Raw genomic sequence first — 19,726 nt, 5'->3', positions numbered from 1 at the left:
TAACAGCTACAGTGTTCCCGCCTTTCAGTCAAGTCAGCTGTGCCTCTCATTGGAAGACTCGTAATCTAAATGTCTTCAAAATTGCCGTGTTATGAAAAAATTCACACCCTGTACAGTGTGTGCCGATCAAGAAATGAGCTATCCAAACTACATTAATTTTTAGTACCAGGATGTAAACATGTTTATTTCTGCTGTAAAGATTGGCTTTTTTGAATTGGTGTGTATGTGGTTTCCGGTACTCCCAGAGCCAGCCTCAAGTGGACACAAGAGGAACTGCAGTTTTTAACACTTCAGCATTGGCTTCAATTCTTGCGGCTGGAGTTTGCCACTTGCTTGTGACGTTATACTCAAGTTTCCTTTTCACAAAAAGCTAAATACTTAATATTTTTGGCACATCAGCATCACATTGTCACAAGTATCAGGACTGGGAATAGATAGAGACAAGTTACAGGAGCCTTTAAGAGGGTCCTTTTTTAACCGAATTACAGAACATGTAGTCCCATTATCTTGTGAAATGTGCTGCATATTGTTTATCCGTCTCCAGAGTGGAGATAAACTCTGCTCTCTTGTGTCTCGTCGGCCTCTGGAGACGATCAAACTCATATCAGAGCGACTCTGAGGAAACCCCACCAAACTCAGCTCTCTCCTCCTCCCAGCTGTTATCCACAGAAAAAACATCCTTTTGTACTTTCTGTATCATTTCTCTCAAGTATAAAAAACACAGATAGGAAAGATTTAGGTCCCTCTTCCTTCAGTTTTTATATAAAAGAAGTGAAAGTATGTAGGTTACAGCACTTCAGGGCATGCTTTGTATCGTGCATGCAGGAGACACAACAGAAGCTTCCTGTAGCCGTTGAAATGCAGGTGAATGAGGACACAGTGTGCATGGAGTGTTATATTTCTCCCCCCTTGTTTTAAATGCAGAGAGCCGGGCAGAGGAGCTGCTTTCTGTGCTTGTTTTTAGAGTGCCTGAGCTGGCCACCCCACCCCTCAGTCACCCACCCCATACCCCCCCCTACAGCACCCCTCCCTCCCCTCCCAAAGCCCAGCCAGTGAGAGGTTCGGGTTACTGTGGCCACGCTCATTTTTCCATTATGAGTTCATCTGCCTGCAGAAAAAGGAAGCCGCTGGTGCAACCTGAAACCCTGGAGCACTCCACCAGGGACTCTAGTCTTTCCAGTGCCCTCCATTTTCTCAATGAAATTCCTCCACCTCTCTCTCTCTCTCTCTCTCTCTCTCTCTCTCTCTCTCTCTCTCTCTCTCACAGAGAGCAGGGGAGGGAGGAAGGGAGGATGGGGTGAGGGAGGTGGAGTGTAGCTGCAGTAGAAAAAATGCTATTTTTCTTTGCTTTGCTAAGTGTCAGAGAGTTGAAAGGAGGAGTTTTGGAGGCAGGGAGGGAGTGGAGTAGGAGAGTAGATACAGTGAAGAAGTTTGTTTGCCTTTTGGACATTTTGTTCTTGAGTCCGCTGCACGCCGGCGAGGGTTCGTCTTTAAAGGGACTTTAGTGAAGCCAAACTACACTCATTAAATACATGTACTACTATCCAAATTCTACTTTCAGTTCACAGGAAAATGTTGCAAACAGAAAGATTGTTTGTGTAATTCAAAAGACCAAACACCACTTCAGATCTTTCTCAAGTGGCATGGGTCTGATACGATTTTTCATGCATGTGTTTTGGTTCTGGACTGTGGAAGGGGATTAAGGTCACTAAAAAAACAAGGTCTGACCTACTTTGTTGGAATCCTGAGATAAAAGTCAGACTTCCAAAATCAAATGAAAATATTCTGAGAAAAAGGAAAGATTTAAACTGTGAGAACTCTGAGAGAAAAGTCCAAAGACTTCAAATTCTGGAGCTAAATTATTTAGTTTTTCTTTATCCTAATCTCCTTATTCTTAAAATTAACTAAAATATATGTTATTATACATTATTGTACAAATTAAATAAATCTTAAATTTAAGTCAGAACCCTTGGGAAAAAATCTGACTTAAATGTTTTACTTAGAATTCTGAGAATCAAGTCAAAGGTTTGAGAAAAAGAAAATAATTCTGTAATTAAATTCAGATTTTTTTTTTCACAGATATCTGACTTTACTCACAAAATTCAAAGATTTAAATGAAAAATTCTAAGATTTTCAAAAGATTTCTCAAAATTCTGAAAAAAAAGATTAAATTGAAAATTATGGCTAAAAAAATTAAGACATTTTTACTATTTTCTCAGAATTCTTAAATTAAAGTCAGAAGTCTGAGAAAAGTCTGTATTCTGAAATTAAATTTTCCCTTTTTGGGGGATTTTTTTTTGGAATCCCTTAAATTCTAGAATTCCGTGATCAAAGTCAGAATTCTGAAAATGAGGTCAAACCTCAAAAAGCTGTGTCTCTAGTCCTTAAAATAAACTGTGTCTCTAGTCCTCTTCTGTACTGGACTGTTTTAAACATTTGAAACAATTTTAAAGGCTTTGGTTTGTGAAACTGATGAGTATGCTTTTTGCTTTTTTCTGATATTTCATAGGTTGGATAAACAAAATATAAATCTTAAAAATATTGGTCTCCAGCAGCAAACTTCACCCCCTTTAGTTTCTTTATAAAAAACCTTTTCATGATATAAAGGCTGCAGAGGAAAAGGAAACATAGAGAAGGAAGGGAGTGGATGACACAGAACAAAGAGTCAGCTTCTGTAAACTGAACCATGCATCCATCAGTCAGAATTTTAAATGAGCACTAAGCTGAGTTACCTCTCAGCCCCTGCTTTCCCACCCTGATGTGAATCAGACCCACAGAGTCCCCTGAACCTTCTTTAATACGTCGACAGTCTGCATCACTCACCAGGTTCGTAGGTGTAGTCTGTCGGCTCCTGCTTCACCATCATGTGGGCTGGTGGGAACCTGTGTGGGAGCGGGTGTGAGTGTGGATGTGGATGTTGGTGGGGGTGAGTATGGGAGTGGGGGTGAGGTCCGTGACCGTGACCGTGACCGTGCCCGTGTCCCGATCCGCTCCCGTGCCCCGGTCCGGCCATGTGAGCCGCCCGCTCGTACAGCGGGTCCATGTACTCCTGCTTAAAGCTCTGCTGCAGGTAGGGCATGCAGGGGTCAGAGTGCTGCCGGTGATAACCCCCGACCCCACCTCCTCCACCTCCACCTCCACCTCCACCGCCTGGTCCTCCACCAGCTCCACCAGCTCCACTGCCTCCATGTCCGGCTGGAGCAGATGGCATACGCTGAAAGGCCTGACCTGGTGGTGGGAAGTGGGGGCACATGGGATCTCCTGAGGCGCCCTGATACCTGGAACTAAGACATTAGACAAAGCTGATTATTACATGATCTTATACAGTCGATTAATTTATCAAATATGTGATTTCAGATAGAAATGCTTTAATAAAATTCACTACAATAAAAAAACTGCTCTGGTTATGACTTCTTTGCATTGTAGATGTCATTCACAGCTGTCAATCACCTGGCGTTGATGGGGTAACTGTTGCTGGGCAGTGGCTGGGAGGTGGCAGCGGGGTTCATGTACCCAGCATCGGGCCGTCCGGCCGTGGCGGGCTTTGGGGAGTAATGCTGCTGCATGGGAGACATGGGGGTCCCTGGGCAGGAGCTCTTGGCCCCTCCTGCAGCCCTTTTCTGCTCATAGGCACTGCAACATGGAGCACATGGAACATGTTAACACATGCATACATGCATGAAGTGACATCAGGGTCACCCAGCGAGGGAAGAGGTTCACTAGTTATTGTCAGTCAATACAACAAACATACTAATGGTCAGAGGTTGAGTGGTCAATGGCGAGTGGTCGGTGTTTTAGCATGTTGACTTATGCTCCACACACACCACGGCTCACTGGATGAGGATAACTGCAGTGAGGGGGGAAGTAAAGAACTTTTGTTTCCTCTATTCTTTTAAGAAAAAGGACGTCAGTGAATAAAAGAGTAATAAATCAATTTTGTATCAGTGCCTTAATGGAATTAAACAATGTTCTAAATACAAGCTGAGACCAGCTCAAAGGAAGCCTGGAGGAGGCTGAATTTAAGGAGAGGAAACGATGATGAGCTTCTTCTGTGCTCTTATCTGGGAACCAAACTGAGAGGAAAGACCAGACTGCAGAGAGTCTTTGAGAAGGAAACAGTGACTTGAAACCCTTTTACAAATAAAACTGATGCAATGTGAGATTAATACGCAGATCCAAGGCTGGGTCGGTCACGCCATAATACTTAAGTCCATATTTACTCAACTTAGTGGTATGAAGCTTTGCAGGTAGTTTTTGCTATACTGGCTGTGAGGATGATGAGCAGTGTTTAGCTTGTGGTGCTTGAAGCATTGTAAGATGACCTTGCATTAGACATTTAACAACCTAATATCATAGTGTGCATTATTTTTTGGACTAGTCTATGTGAGAGTCTTGAATTTTTTCATTTTCAGGTTGTTTGCCGTAGCTAGAAGTGACGATATTTGGACAAAAGGAGAGATATAAACTACAACATCTCCCTCTTGGTTCAAAGGTCAATCCTGTGGTGTCGCACCCTAAAGCACAATCTGCTGTATCGTCTATTTAAAGCTAAATGGGGGGAAAAATTGCGCTAATGCCCCCCTGCTGGTCAATATAAGAAATGCAGGCACACCACACTTGCTTATATTTTGAATCAAGGAGGCAAAGCCAACATCTTTTGTAGTTTTGTACTTCACACTTGCACCAAACTCCTGAAAACACCCTGACCTCAACTTCACCTGGATTTTTTCTTGCTGGCCCCCTTGCAAAATTTCTGCAAGATGTCTGGGTGAAACATGTGAACTCAGTAGATAAAAGTCAATGCAAGAAAAAGGGGAATTGTGATGTTTGTGCACCCACAGACGGGGAAAACATCACACTATGGGGGACACGGTATGATAGCTATGGATCTTTTAAAGGCCGGGTGTCCTGATACTTTTAAGAAATTGTAACCTCAGTACTTTTCCTGACTTTGACTTGAATTTCCTGGTGTTACAGCAACACATCCAATATCTCATTCCAAGTCTTAAAGATGGATTTCTAAGTTTCAAAAACTATTTAAAAAACAAGAAACCACCAGAGATAAATGATAGAGTGTGTTTGTGTGTTTCAGTTCGTGTGCTTTGGCTCTTTGAAACATGTTGGGTTCAGGGACCCTTCAGGGATCTTGATGTGTATTGAAGCATTTTTTTTTTTTAGGGGAACCTGGCGTACCTGGCATAAAGGCACTGCTCTCCACTGGGGTAGCTGAAGCTCTGCTTGTGGCTACAGGACTGGCTGGGGTCGGATCCCGGGCTCTGCGGCTCCTTCTTGATGGTGACTGGAGGGCTGTGAAATGCCACGGCTGTGAAGACAGGACACAGACAGAGGTGAGTGTTGGCACACAGACGGCAGCTTTTTGTGTATCCTCTCTGTCGCTCGGCCCTGCCCCGATACTACTGTCATCAGGCTTAGAGCTTAATGCAAATTCTTCTGTCTGCACAGGAATCTCTTTTACGTGCCAGCCAAAATGCTTAAGTGACTGTCAGCTGCAAAGCACAGGGCAGCAGACAGACACGTATAAACACACACTGCAGAGAACAGGAACAGCAAAAAAACACACACGCTCACACACGACTGCATTCCAGCAGCCCAAAGTGTCCTCGCCCACTTTTCTTCTCTCCTCCAGACACAACAGCAGCCAAAACTTCCTCTGTCAAAGTCAGGCTGGAAGGTAAACAACTCCCCGGGCCAGAGAGATGTCTGCACATTGATGAAAGCGAGTGTCACACCTCTGTTGGAACAGCATATACACCCATTCTGTGTTTGGCATTCTTTCCGATTGGTATCCAGATGTTGGCCAGAAGTTTTGAAGGCATTTTGAGCGAGGTATCACGAAAGAGTTTTCATTTTCTGATACTCAAAAGTTTTTCAGCAACACTTTCCTGCCCCGCTTTAATCTCCCCCCCCAAAAGACATCCCCTCATTCTTCAGCTCACCAAACTGTCCATCAAGTTGCACTGCTTGAGGCAGACCTTTGCCTCGACGGCCACAGAAACCACCCAAAGTGGAGCTTCAAACTGTGCCGAGGGCTTGTGTTTATTATGTGAGGGGAGGTTTTCACCCGGAGAACTGTACAGGATGTTTTTCTGGTCCCGACAGGGTAAACAGCAGCAGCTGTGCACTTCCAGCTGGGGAGGCCTGTATTTATGTGTGTGCATGAGTGTGAGAGTGCACATCGGGTGTGTGTGTGTGTGTGTGTGTGTATTAGCAATCTTGGCAATCTGTGTCTGCATATGCTGAAAAGTGCATACGTGTGTGTGTGTGTGTGTGTGTGTGTGTGTGTGTGTTTGTGAGAGTGCACATCGGGTGTGTGTGTGTGTGTGTGTATTAGCAATCTTGGCAATCTGTGTCTGCATATGCAGAAAAGTGCATACGTGTGTGTGTGAGCAGTGGGTGTGGAGCTGACGGAGCGGGCCACACTGAAAGCTCAGCCCAGGTAATTACATACTGTCGTCCCATTCACAAAAAAGGAGGAGAAAAAAACGTCTGGTGGAGTGAATGAAGCCAGAGATGGTTGTTCCACTGAGGCGAGAGATAGAAAGTGAAAAAAATGAAGGAGGAACAATGGAGCGGACAAAAAGTGAGGAAAGATTACGGCGACTTTAACCACAACGCCTGGAGGAGCTGCTGTTACACAAGACTGAGGAGGGAGGAAGATGTAGAAACTGTCTTTGGAGTAAAAAACAAAGAGTATGAATTAGTTTGTGTAAAGTTTGGTTAATATATCCTCCAGTTTAGCTTATAGTAAGAGGAAAAATGACAAAATAATACATGATTGCTGCTTTTTAATCACCAGGATGTGTTGATTTATGATTTATTGTAGTGTTAATTAAAAATATTTGATTTGCTAGGTGGACAAAAAATGCTAATTTGAGATTTTACAGGAACTGAGAGGAGTCTTTAACTCATTTCAAAATAACCTCCCTCTTATTCATGATCTAGATCAGGGGTGTCCAAACTTTTTTCAAAGAGGGCCACATTTGATGTTGTCAGAATACCTCAGGGCCAGTGGCTCCTACTGAGACTTTGGAATCCTAAAAGTTATATATGAAATCTCTATTTAATAACAATCATTTTAAATTTTTTCTCAATAAAACAGTAACTAGGAAGTCCTCAGTTCTCCACAAGCCATGTAAACATGAGCAAACTCTATCTTCTTCTGGAGGAAAATGTTTTTCTTTTGGGTCGGGCAATGTGGGAAAAATATTGTCTCATTATTTTCCTATGGCAGGATCACGATCTGGATTTCATCACTTCTTTTTCATGTTGTTTTTAAGACTTTTTCTGACCAGCAGACAACATTTCAAGAACTAAATAATTACTTTCCTGAGTTCTGAACATTTTTGATGCACCAAATTGAACTTTTAGTGTTCATGAAGAACATTTTCACATCATGATAAAAACATTAATTTGAAAACCTGTCAGCTTTAAGAGTTCTTGTGTTTCTTCTTTTATTGCTGTCTTGCAGAATTCCCAGTGTTTTGTCTTTTAGTATTCCATATGAAGCTTTGTGAGACGTTTCTGGATTGGCTTTAGTTTTGTTTGTGCGCTTGAAAGAAACTGTGATTAATTTCTTGTGCTATAAATAACATAATTTAAGATGGAAGCTTGGGGCCATAAATAAATGGACCTTGGGCCACAATTGGCCCCCGGGCCGTACTTTGGACATGCCTGATCTAGATAATAAAATGAGATCATCAGCAACAACATGTGATATTTCTTAATGCTGGATTTTGGTGCCTGTGTTTAAAAAAGCAGAGTTGATATGCGTCCCTCACTCTGAAGTGTCTCTGCTCAGAGCTCTGCTGGTAAAGTTTGGCAGTGAGAAGTAAGTTAACAAAGAGGAGGAGTTGTTCTTCCTTCAGATAAATTATATTTAATCTATTTTGACGCTTTTAATTTACCACAAAACTGCAGGAACACACAGCTGCTAACTAACTAACTAACTAACTGGTGAGCATGATGGATTATTTAGTTGTTATGAATCAGATGTTTCCCTCAGGAGCTCAAAGACTCACACTTTGAATTTTCAAAATGTGCCCAAAAGTACTTATGAGTAATAATTTCTTATAATTAAGTAAATGTTATCCAAGAAGCACCAGAATCAACACAACTTGAAAACTCCTCATGGTGCATTTGAATCATACTGTATAATAAATGGACGTAGTATCCGTGATGTCACACATCTGTTCCTGAGCGCTGTTTTAAAGCCAATCAGAAGTGCTGAACTCAACCTAACTTCTGTGGAGCTAGTGTGAGATAAAGAGGCGGGCCTTTAGCCTTTTTCGCTAAGTCAGCCATGCCCTTATTTGGGCAAAACTCGTAAGTTTAATATCTTTGAAAATACCAAGTTATGTGTGCTGATAGAGAAATGAGATGTATTTTGATATAGCTTTTATGGAGCTCTCAGTGGCCAAGATGCATGAAGCCACTATCTCATTCTGGTTAAAATCCATAACTAAGATCTAAGAATATGTCTAACTTTATGATATAACTGAGCATTATCATGGTACTACTTGACCATTTCCCTCTGTTGTTGTCTTTATTTTTATTTACATTCATGTTATAAATGATGTCATTGTCACCATTCACTTCCTTTATCACTTTGAATATTCCCTGTTGTTATCATAAGGAGATCTATTCTGAGGCGGGGTGGGTTGGGGTGGGTGTCACAATACTTTCTTTTATTTTTATTTTCTTTGTTTTACTTTATGATATGCCTTGTCTTATCCCATACAGTTGATATTTCATTGTGCTGCATATCTTTAAAAACAATAAAAATTTGATTGCAAAAAAAAAAAGAAATGAGCAACTCAGACCTAAACCATTTTTTGAACCAGGCTGTAAACATGTTTATTTCTGCTGTAAAGATCGTCTTCTTTGAATGGGTGTGTATGTGGTTTCCAGTGTTTCTGCAGCCGGCCCCTAGTGGACACTGTATGAACTACACTTCCACATGGGCTTCATATTTTAAGAACAGAGGTTCTAGCTTAATTTGAACAAAAGAAAAACATTTATTTGAGTACTTTTGAAAATAGTTTCAAGCTGTATCCTCACTTTAATTCTTCTTCTTTTAAAAATGATCAAATGTGGGGCGCCGGTTTGGTTAAGTGGTTAGATTTAGGCTCCCCATGTAAAGAGGGTATAGTCCTTGAAGTGGTGCCCTTTGCCACATGTCATCCCCACTCTTTCTCCTTGTTTCCTGATTTATCTACTGTCCTGTCCTCTCTTGAGTAAAGGCATAAAAGCCCTCCAAAAAAACATAAGAAATACATGTATATTAGGAAACAGCTTTACCAGCTTATTATAATAAAAAGATCACTCTAGTATCTGCATACAAAGTTGCTCCTCTCATGTTTATTCCACTAAAATCAGAGCCTCTTTTCAAATGACACACTGACTCCGTCCTTCTCATCACCATAACCTCCTTTCAGCCTATTTTTGGCCTGCACTCACTCTCCCATGGCAGGCAGGCAGGCAGGTGAGGAAGTGTTGGCTTTAGAGGAGATCAACAGGATTAGAGAGCATTTATCCAGATTTCCCAGACAGACACGCTGGGATTCCAGCCTCCTCTGAGTCTCCGACAGCTCGTCTGCGAGCGAGTACACAGAGGGTGGCACATGACTACCGCTCTAATAATAATGCCGTGTTTGTCTTTTCCCCCCCTTTTTTTTTTCTAGCATGGTCATGAACTGCAAACAGTCCTGAGAGGGAGTACACTCAGAGTGCAGCCAAGTAGAGACGTTAATGCGATTGGCAGGAATATTGCCCTTGATGTGGCTCCTGGTTTATGAGGATGTTCTGTTTGAAAAAGTCCGGCCTGGGCTCGGCGTCAGCTGCATATGGTTAGAGTCTACACATGTGTGTTTGTGTGTGTGTGTGTGTGTGTGTGTTTGAGTCATCCATTCGTGACCTATCTGGAGCTTTAATTAATTTGGTAAACGAGCATCAGACGGTGTTTTGTGTTTGTGTATTTGCCTGCGACTGTAAATTCTGTCTGATATGCTGCATGTGTTTCCAATTAGAGGGAGACGGTTGCTGTTCTGATAAACAATTTGTCAAACAAGGATACTCAATCTTTGGAGCCATTGATCAATGAGCCATGGAGAAAATTACAAAACTCAACATACTTTGATCTGCAGGATCTGAATTTGATTTGGACAAATAAATATGGGCACGACTTCGAGGCTGCAGCTCTGTGAGGCTGCTTCAGACTTCTTATTTTAAACCACTTAAATACAAAAGTATACCCTCTAAGCAAGGATTTAAACATCATAAACATCATTTCAGAAATAATATACAAAGTCTGTCGATTTCTTCTCTGTTTGAACCACAGGCTGTATTTATATTTGTCTATTGTTTTTATGATTCTTATTATTGTACTTCTGCTCTTCTTACAGATTTTTTTTGCACTGGGTTGCATTTCAATTCTGCTGTTCAATGTAAGACATTCTATACTAATGTTTGAGTGAGGGCAAGCTGAAACCGCTCTTCCTCTACAAAATTAAAGCTCCAGCAAGGGAACTTTCTCTTTGTGTTGATTTTGGCGCCCCCCGTGGATAAACTGATATACGTTTTTTTTTAAGCTCAACCTGTGCTTTTTTTGGATTAGCTTTAAATATGCAGACATTCCCTTAAAATCACTTAAAACAGACTTAGAATGAGGGTGCAAAAGTGAGAGGACCATGAATGTTGGAACCAGATTTCATGCAAAGCATCAAATGACAATATTTGGGTTTTTTCCCTTTTTCTTTTAGTTATGCTTTTGGGCATTTTCTCCTTTATTGGGTATGAAAGCTGGAGAGAGACTGTATGGGGAGTGGAGAGTGGGGGGAGACGTGCAGGAGTTGAACCTGCGACCACTGTGACAAGGACTATAGCCTCTTTACATGGGGTGCACTTCGACCGCTAGGCCAATGGCGCCCCAAAATGTATGTTTAATCCTGCATTTGAACCCTTTACCAATTAAAAGGTCTAAAATACAATTTTTTGCAAACCATCCAAAACATGTTGAGACATTTAAATAAAATAGACAAGATCAACTTAAAGGAAAAGTTAAAAGACCAACATCATCATGGTACATCATCTGATGACCATGAATGTCTTAGTGTAGTTTTGATGGGCTGATTCATCCAGTAAAAGTGAATGAGAGTAAAAACATAGATCTTTTTATGATGCTGGATGTAAAATAAAAGAGTCACAAAAGTCAAAAGACATCCGGATTCATCCCCTGGGGACCATGAATGTCAAAATATCACATTTCCTTTAAATTCACACAAAAGATATTGAGATATTTCAGTCTGGACAGAAGCAATGTTTTCATCTCTAAGCTCAAGCTGCTAGCATCACTGAAAGGAGCCTTTAAAATTAATCCAGGTCTAAGAATAGTCCTTAAAACAAACCAGCTATCTCAAACTCTCCTCTGTACCACAGTAAATCCTCCTGTCCAAATGATGTCCAATTTGCTGCGTGAGTTTATAAGTTTGTGGCAGTCTTGTAAACGGATCCAGTGAGAGTTATGTTCTTCGGGTTCCCTTCTCTTCCTGCTTTTATTCAGGGCAACACGACCTCCTGTAACTGCTTTGTTAAATGTTACATCACCCTCTCAAAACCGATCCTCGTATTTCACAGCTTCTTCTTCTCTACGCCGAGGGGGGGCGGTCTGTTCGTGAACTTAAGCACGGAGCATGAAGAACCGGAGAGGTGTTTAGAATCGAAGAGACGGATACAGTACACAATGGATGTTTCAAAGCAGCAGACAGTTTTGAGGTAAAGCAGGAGAGCGCACAGGAAAGTATAGCTTTGCCTGAGCGGTGAATGTATGCGCTTTCTCTCTGTGCACCGTGGCAGATTCCCACCACCTCCTACACTGATAAGGTCAAAGGGTTCTTCCTCACTCCAACCTTGTTGTATCTCCTCCTCCCTTATTTCGTTGTATTCTTCAGCGTCGCCCTTTCACACCCTTTTCTGAGCCCTGCGTAAAGAGGTGACCCCCCCCCCCCCCCCAACCAAAGACAGGGTGGAGATGGACTTTTACATATGTAAATGTTGGCCCTTTAGAGGGGGAGGGTGCGGGGTGAAAGGTGATGGTCATGGTTGAGTGCTTTAGGAAGTAGAGGGATCATTACATGGAGGAGGGGGGGGGGGGGGGGGGTTCCATTCAACAGACACCCACCACAAACAAACCATAGGAGAAGAGGATGGCAACCCCCCGCACACACACACATACACACACACACCACTCCACACAATGGGCCCCTCAGCTGAGCCATACAGAGGTAGTGTGAACATGTCAGGAAACACTACTGGATTCCTCTGGGAATCCTAAAAACACAACCAGCACTGACAGACAGTATCACCTCAGGCAATACATATTGGTTAACACAACACTTGGTTCGGAAGGTTCAGCAATTAGATGTATTCAAAGTTCGGAATTATGACGTCCGTCATAATAATTAAAGATAACTAAGATTTGATCAGATCTTTATCTCATTTTTTTTGGTTAACTTGTCAAAATTAAGATCTCAATCACTCAATAACTTAGATTGGAGTTAAAGGTAGATCCTTCCACTTTCAGTAACATTCAATATGGTATGGACTTTGGGAAAATACTAGTCTAATACAAGTCTGTGTTTGCTGCAGGTCATTCCACTCTCTCTCCTCCCAGGCCTTGTTTACCCAGAACGGCCACATTAAAAATGGGGATGGGACATGATTTTTCGAATGCCCGTATACTTGTTCACTTATTAAAAATTGAAGAGTTAAAGCTGGGGTTGGTAATCAGATTTAGATACACTTTTGTCATACTGGTTAAAATGATCTTTATGTCCTGATGGTAATCGTTACATAATGTGTTCTTAAAAAAGAGGGAAAAAAAACTGCTATCTACAGCCGGAGTAAACCTGGGAAAACACCAACCAATCACCGTTTTTTGGCTCCCCAAATTTTAAACCAATCAAATCCCGTCCAGCCGTTCTGCCCTCCTCCTGCGCGTACATTTCCCCGGCGTGCACTCCTCCGAGTCCCCGTCTCCTGCCTCTACTTCCCCTGACTCTATTTACTGCCCCTCTCGCTCGCCATCGGGCCTGTCCCCTCTGACCTGATGAGGTGCTTTGCTCAGGACTGTAGTCCGGATCAGAGTCTAAAAAGCTCTCACCAACAAGCAGAATAATTAATGACGTTCAGTAAGTCCTACAGAAAATATATATTTATTGTAGCGTCCGTCCGGACGCTGTAGTGATGACGAGCCGATTCGTGAACACGTTGATCTTTAATAACCGGTCACTGTCTGCCGTGATCACGCCAACCAACAAAACAACAATCAATGTTTGAATGAATGAAAAACTTCTCCTCTTGTCTCTCCTCTCTCCCACTCACACACTCTACACCTCTCCTGATGCCTTCACTGACTGTCAACACTGTAGGAATTAAGAACATCTACACTGAACATGTTTAACAAACAGTAGAGCTGTTACAGTATTATATATGTGTTATAACTTTTCTCCTGATATCGTGTCACCGGTACAACTGGATAATGCTAGAATGACAGTTGTGAGTACTAACAGCAGCCATGTTTGTTTGTGTTTTTAACTTTCACTATGAGAATGTTTTGGTGAGGACCGGTTTTGAATCAGTCACGATCATATGGTCGAGAATCAGCGGCGCTCGTGCATGTGAGCGGGGGGGCGTCGTTTTGGAGGAGCTCTGAGGGAGGAGGGGAGGGGTTAGACGGAGTCATGAGGAAATGCTACATTCAAATTCATGCTGGTTTACCGAGACTACCAACCCCAGCTTTAATGCTAATATTATTTCTATTTGAAGGCAATAGCTTCATCCTTTTCGCCGGTGCCTGGTTGTAATACATATTCCTGCCAGATGGTGGCTATAGAGCGTCTTAAAGCAGTTTGATAGACAGATAGCCACGCTGCTGCGTCACGGAAACACCAACATAAAGGTCGAGACAGACGCTGCCAGTGCCGGCTATTTATTTATTTAACCTTTATTTCACCAGGTTGGTCCCATTGAGATCAAATATCTCTTTTCCAAGGGAGACCTGGGAAAGCTACCAGCAGCACCTCGTCCCGCTCGATTACGAATAATCGCCGAATAGATGGCAGTGATTATCGAATAGTATTTTGGCTTGAAATGCCCATCCCGGATTGAAAACAGAAAAGTCTTTCCTTTGCAGTTTTAAAAAATCCACTTTATCATAGTAATGCAAAAACGACCTAAAACATTGCAGTTAGTATGCAAGACCTGTAGTTGGCGCCATACTATATCTCTGTAATGAAACACCACCGAAGAACACCATGCACCTGTGCATAAAGCCACTTAAGAAGCACAAACACAGCTTGGTAGTCCGCCATCTTTGTCATCACCCGCCTACTCAGGCATGGCTTTTTGACCAGGAACATAATACGTATCAATATACGGATAGGGCTGTGATTTCACTGCTTTCAGTGGATCCACATATCGCTCGTTTACACTGCGACAGAAGGGGTTGCAATTTCAAAAAATCCACTTTCCTATCTTTTGAATAAAGGCATAAAAGTAACCTGGTGATGCACATCTCTTCTTTGGTATATTTTCCAGCAACACACTAGCACGTGCATTTTATATCTTCCATCTTCAGACATTACGCTCTCTGACTCTGTTTTTCATGACGTCCTGACATTTGTTTAATGTCTCTGCTAACTTCATAACTATCATCTTGAAACTGCATCGTAACTCCTCAGATGCTGAAAAACGTGGTCTAGTTTTGCGCCACTTTGTTCCAGTCGATCACTGTGTCTCTCCTTCTTTCATCCCTCTGCTGCTGTAGTTGTGAGTGACGACTGACCTCATTTGTGAGGGATACAGTCGCCTTATGGATGAGTGGCGCCTCTGTTATGGATAAATATTGGCTTTAAAGTACCAAACACTGACTATAAGATGACCCTGCATTTTTTTTTAGATGTATTTAAAGGAAATATAAGTATTTTAGTGAAGTAAATACATTATTACTTTAAAAGAGTTGTTTAGCAGAGTTTGCAAGGCCTCACCATGAACTCCCTGCTCTCCCTGACACATTATTTCCGACCATTAAAGGCCCTGGTGAAGGGAAATCCAGCAGAAGACAGCCGTGGATCTGGAGAGTTTTACATTGGATGTTTATGTGTTACTTGGCCAAGTCTTAAGCCTCTGGAAGTCTGCAGCACATGACAGCCGTGCTCACAATAACTCATTGGACATCAGCCTCAGCGTTAAGCGAGGGTGACTGGATCCTGCTAAAGCGAAGAACACGTGACCGTAACGTAAATACACGCTTAATGGGTCCAACCGTGGAAATGAGATTTGAGTCATACACCTAAATGAAACATATCAGGGACATCTCTTCAGACCTGGTTCTTGTCTCACTTGAAACACATGTTCATGTGGTTCAAGGCCTCTACAGACGCACTTAAAGCAGCCTGCCATAGCTTACACCTGCTAGTTCTCTATGTGGTGACGGATCAATACAAACCAGGATGCCATGCTACAAGGGTTTTAAAGGTTAAAAAGGAGACTATTGATTCACATGGGTTGCAAATGACATTAGTGGCTCAGCTGAAAACATGTCTCCATTGTGGTGAGAAGGAGGCGTAATGGGGAACAGCAACATTGTAATTTTAAAGTATCAGACTGTCAACGCATGCATTATAAGCCAGATAGAACCTATATTTTCATGGTTATTTTAGAGCTTGAGACACAGTGGCATGCTAAGCTTTCGCAGACCAAAGTTAGGAAGCTATTTCTGAGTCTGAAGCTTCGGTTTTCATAATGGGCAATAAATAAAAACGGGTGAAATGAAAAAGAAGACAGCACAATGACCGGTTTTCTGACCTGCAGAGTGAGGTTATGGATGTTTTTAACTCTAGATAAAGATAGTGTGTCAGGCTTATGGAAGTTAGGCCAGAGGAGGTGAAAAATAAGAGTGAGAAAAGTTGGGAGACTCATTGAGCATTTAAAAAAACTTTGTTGACAAGTATAGTTTAAAAAAAGCAGCCAGTGTTTCTTTTTTTAGACAATTTTCAAGAGCCTAAGGTTTGGCCAGAACACATTAGCATTACAAGCTAGGCACCTTGCAACTACGCTAAAGACTACGCTTGCACAGGTTAGCATAGACTGACATTCCTGAGTTGTTTGAGCTAGAAACAAAGAAGGAATCAGAAGCTTGGTGATCAGAAAATTACATTTCAATTGATCACTGAATGTTGATTAACAGAAGGCTTTGCTATCACACTGCTAATATAGAGGTTAGCATGCATGTACGATGCTAACAGGCTGCAAGAACAGCACAATGACCAGTTTTCTGACCTGCAGAGTGAAGTCATGGATGTTTTTAACTCCAGTTAAAGACGAAAAATGAGTCAAACCTCTTGAAGTTAGGCGAGAAGTAGTAAAAAGCAAGAGTGAGAAAGGTAGGGGACTTATTCAGCATCTACAAAAATCTGAGTGAATATAAACCTTCTTGAAAAATATGATATATATTAAAAAGAACAGCTAATGTTGCTTTTTTAACCATTTTCAAGACTCTAAGGTTGTGGCAGATCCCATTAGCATTACTAGCTATGTATCTTGCAACTACGCTGAAGACCATGCTAGCAAAGGTTAGCATTGACTGACATTCCTGAGTTGTTCAAGCCAGAAACAAAGAAGGAATCAGAAGCTTGGTGACCAGAAAATTATATTTCAATAGATCACTGAATGTTGATTAACAGAAGGCTTTGCTATCACACAGCTAATATAGAGGTTAGCATGCACGTACGACGCCAACAGGCAACAGCAAAATGACCGGTTTTCTGACTTTCAAAGGGAGGTCGTGGATGTTTTTAACTCCAGATAAAGATTAAAAAATGAGTCAAGCTTCTGGAAGTTGTAAAAAACAAGAGTGGAAAAAGTTGGGGGTCTCATGAGCATCTACAAAAACCTGAGTGAATATAAAGCTATGTGACAAATAGGAAATACTTAAACAGCCAATGTCGCATTTGTGGAAGACCACATTAGCTTTACCAGCTACGCTCATTGCAACTATGCTAGCAAAGATTAGTATAGACTGACATTCCTGAGTTGCTCCAGTGAGAAACATGTTGATTAACAAATTGCTTTGCTAGTACATGGCTAATATAGCAGTTAGCATGCACATACAATGCCACCACGTTGCAAAAACCTGCATTGACTTAAAAAAAACACAAAATCTGAGGCTTTGAATCCAAAATATTCAACATGACATTATAAATCAGTTGTTTTAGGGTGTTGACAAGACCTTACTACAGAAGTCCCTCACTGTAAATTAGACAAATTATGACCTACAGCACATATTCACTCTTTCTCAGCTCCAAATTTAGAGTTAAAAAAATGGAGATGATCCTGGAGAGAGGTTTATTATCTGGAAAGTAAAGATTTGTATGATAGGTTGGGAAAGCTTAGATCTAGTCTTTACATATTTCATCAAAGGGAGTTTGATCTCTGTCGGTTATAGCTGAGTGGAAAAAATCGGAAGAAGAGACAGAGAGAGGGAGGGAGGGAGAGAGAAGGGAAGCAATACAATACGATCCAGACCGCTTCGACTGCACAGTGTATCCAGTCATTCCACTGATGCGTGGAAACATGTGCTGGACATGTGTGTGCACTTCTCAGGTCACTGCACAATCAGGAAGACACGGAGAGAGAAAAAAAAAGAATCGGCTTGGCCGGCCCTGACGGGCTCATCCTCATCTGGCCTGAGAGCAGCTCCAGTATCTGTCTGTCTGTCTGCTCTGGGAGCTGGGAGTGTTGGATCCATTAGTGTCTGCTCTATCTGATTTACAGGTTGTCCTCTCCCATCTGATAATGGTTCAGGCTCCTTGAATATTTAAAGAATGGTTGTCAGATACCTGCCAAACAAGCCTAACGAGATTGATGGAAAGAAAGAACTCTGGTATCAGCGAGAGAGACGACTGGAAACACTGTGGCTCATCTCACAAATGCATCTCTCCCTCTCCCTCTCTCTCTCTCTTCTGTTGGCCGTTGGAGTGTTTTTGATGCATCATGTTGCGTTGGCTAACAGGATGTAGATATGAATGACACCCATCATGGGAAAGGCAGCAGCACGGTGCATTTTTTGCAAACATGAAAGTTTCACTTCCCTTTTGTGGAGCGGGAACAGATCGCAGTGTTTGTTTGAAGGGATGGGAAGGTTCCTGTCTGAACAAGCACTCAGCTTTCTCTCAGAGTGATCTCTACACTGTCGGCTTTGAGTCTTCACTTCTTGGTACGAGAGAAGTTCTGTTCTTGTTGTGTCGCCTCTCTCTCTCCCTAAACAGCTCTGACTTGAGACGTGTGCTCAAAGCAACCCGCCACAGCGCTGTTACAAACCTCTTTGTAGTTATACATTGAACGCAGCAATGGCTTCCCAGTGTTTGATTTCACACTGCAATGTCAGAGCATGAGAGGCACAGCACATCCACACATGCTGACCCTGACGCTACACATTGCCACTGTATCCCACCTTGAACTGGCAACATGTACGAACCGGTGGACTCCATTACATCTCTGAAGGTGTCCTGTGGTATCTGGCCTCAAGACTTAAGCAGGAGATGCTTTAAGTCCTGGAAGTTGTGAGGTGAGGGCCTCCATGGATTGGGCTTGGTTGTCCAGCACATACCATAGATGACCATTAGATTGACATCTGGGGAAGGCCAAGTCATCACCTTGAACGGACCCAATTCTGATGCCCTCGTGCACGAACCTGTGAACTCCATTACATCTCTGAAGGTGTGCTGTGGTATCTGGCCTCAAGACCTCCCAACACCCCCTCTACTCGGTCTTCACACTACTCCCCTCCGGTCGCAGATACAGATCCCCTTACTGTAGGCGAGCCCGGTTTGGCACTGCTAAACAGGATGCCACTGTAATGTGTCCGGTGTGTTTATATGTGTCCGGTGTGCATATATGTGTCCAGTGTGTTCATACAAATAAAGATCTATCTATCTATCTATCTATCTATCTATCTATCTATCTATCTATCTATCTATCTATCTATCTATCTATCTATATATCTATATATCTATATATCTATATATATCTAAGACCTCAGCAGGAGATGCTTTAAGTCCTGGAAGTTGTGAGGTGAGGCCTCCATTGATTGGACTTGAATGTCAAGCACATGCCTTAGACGCTCCATTGGATCGAGATCTGGAGAAGGCCAAGTCTTTGAACGGACCCAATTCTGATGCTCACGTTCTCATTGTAGGCGCTTTCAGTGGTGGGAAGGGGTCAGAATGGGAACCCTGACTTGTCTTCAGCTATGCAACCACATGCACAACAAACTGTGATGCAGGGTTTGAGCTCCTCTGTTTGATCAGATGAGAGCATGCCTATGTTCCCAAAGCTCTACGTTCCCACATTTCGGCATCTATATCGATCAGCCTATTTAATTTTTTCCTGTAATGATTGTGATTGTGATGATTTCTGCTGCTGCTGCTGATCAAAATAAAATTACTCATTCATTCATGCATTCATTAATTTACTATAAAGCACTTCCAAAAAATCTTGTGGGAGGATAGGGCTTAAATTGAAGGGAAATGTAGGAACACAAGACATAATTTTGAAAATGTCCTAGAAATGTCAGAACATAGGGATGACCCCGATCAGACAACATGAGCCAGCCTTTTTTAACCTTGGCCGCCCATAACCCTACCACCAC

At 42.2% G+C, this 19,726-nt stretch overlaps 1 protein-coding gene across 2 annotated transcripts in view; it reads right to left on the bottom strand.

The window, feature by feature from the left end:
• etv4 (ETS variant transcription factor 4) overlaps positions 1-19,726 on the bottom strand; it is a 55,905-nt gene that overhangs the window by 13,226 nt on the left and 22,953 nt on the right. For both annotated transcript variants that reach the window (XM_034707571.1, XM_034707572.1), the window contains exons 5-7: positions 5,194-5,323; positions 3,451-3,633; positions 2,824-3,284 (exon numbers count right to left, since the gene is read on the bottom strand). In XM_034707571.1, coding sequence (XP_034563462.1) covers positions 2,824-3,284; positions 3,451-3,633; positions 5,194-5,323 — 774 coding nt within the window. The remainder of the gene's footprint in view (positions 1-2,823; positions 3,285-3,450; positions 3,634-5,193; positions 5,324-19,726) is intronic.

This window comes from Notolabrus celidotus, chromosome 18 (genome assembly GCF_009762535.1).
Source record: "Notolabrus celidotus isolate fNotCel1 chromosome 18, fNotCel1.pri, whole genome shotgun sequence".
NCBI classification, from domain to species: Eukaryota; Metazoa; Chordata; class Actinopteri; order Labriformes; family Labridae; genus Notolabrus; species Notolabrus celidotus.
This window is presented reverse-complemented; position numbering and strand designations above follow the sequence as displayed.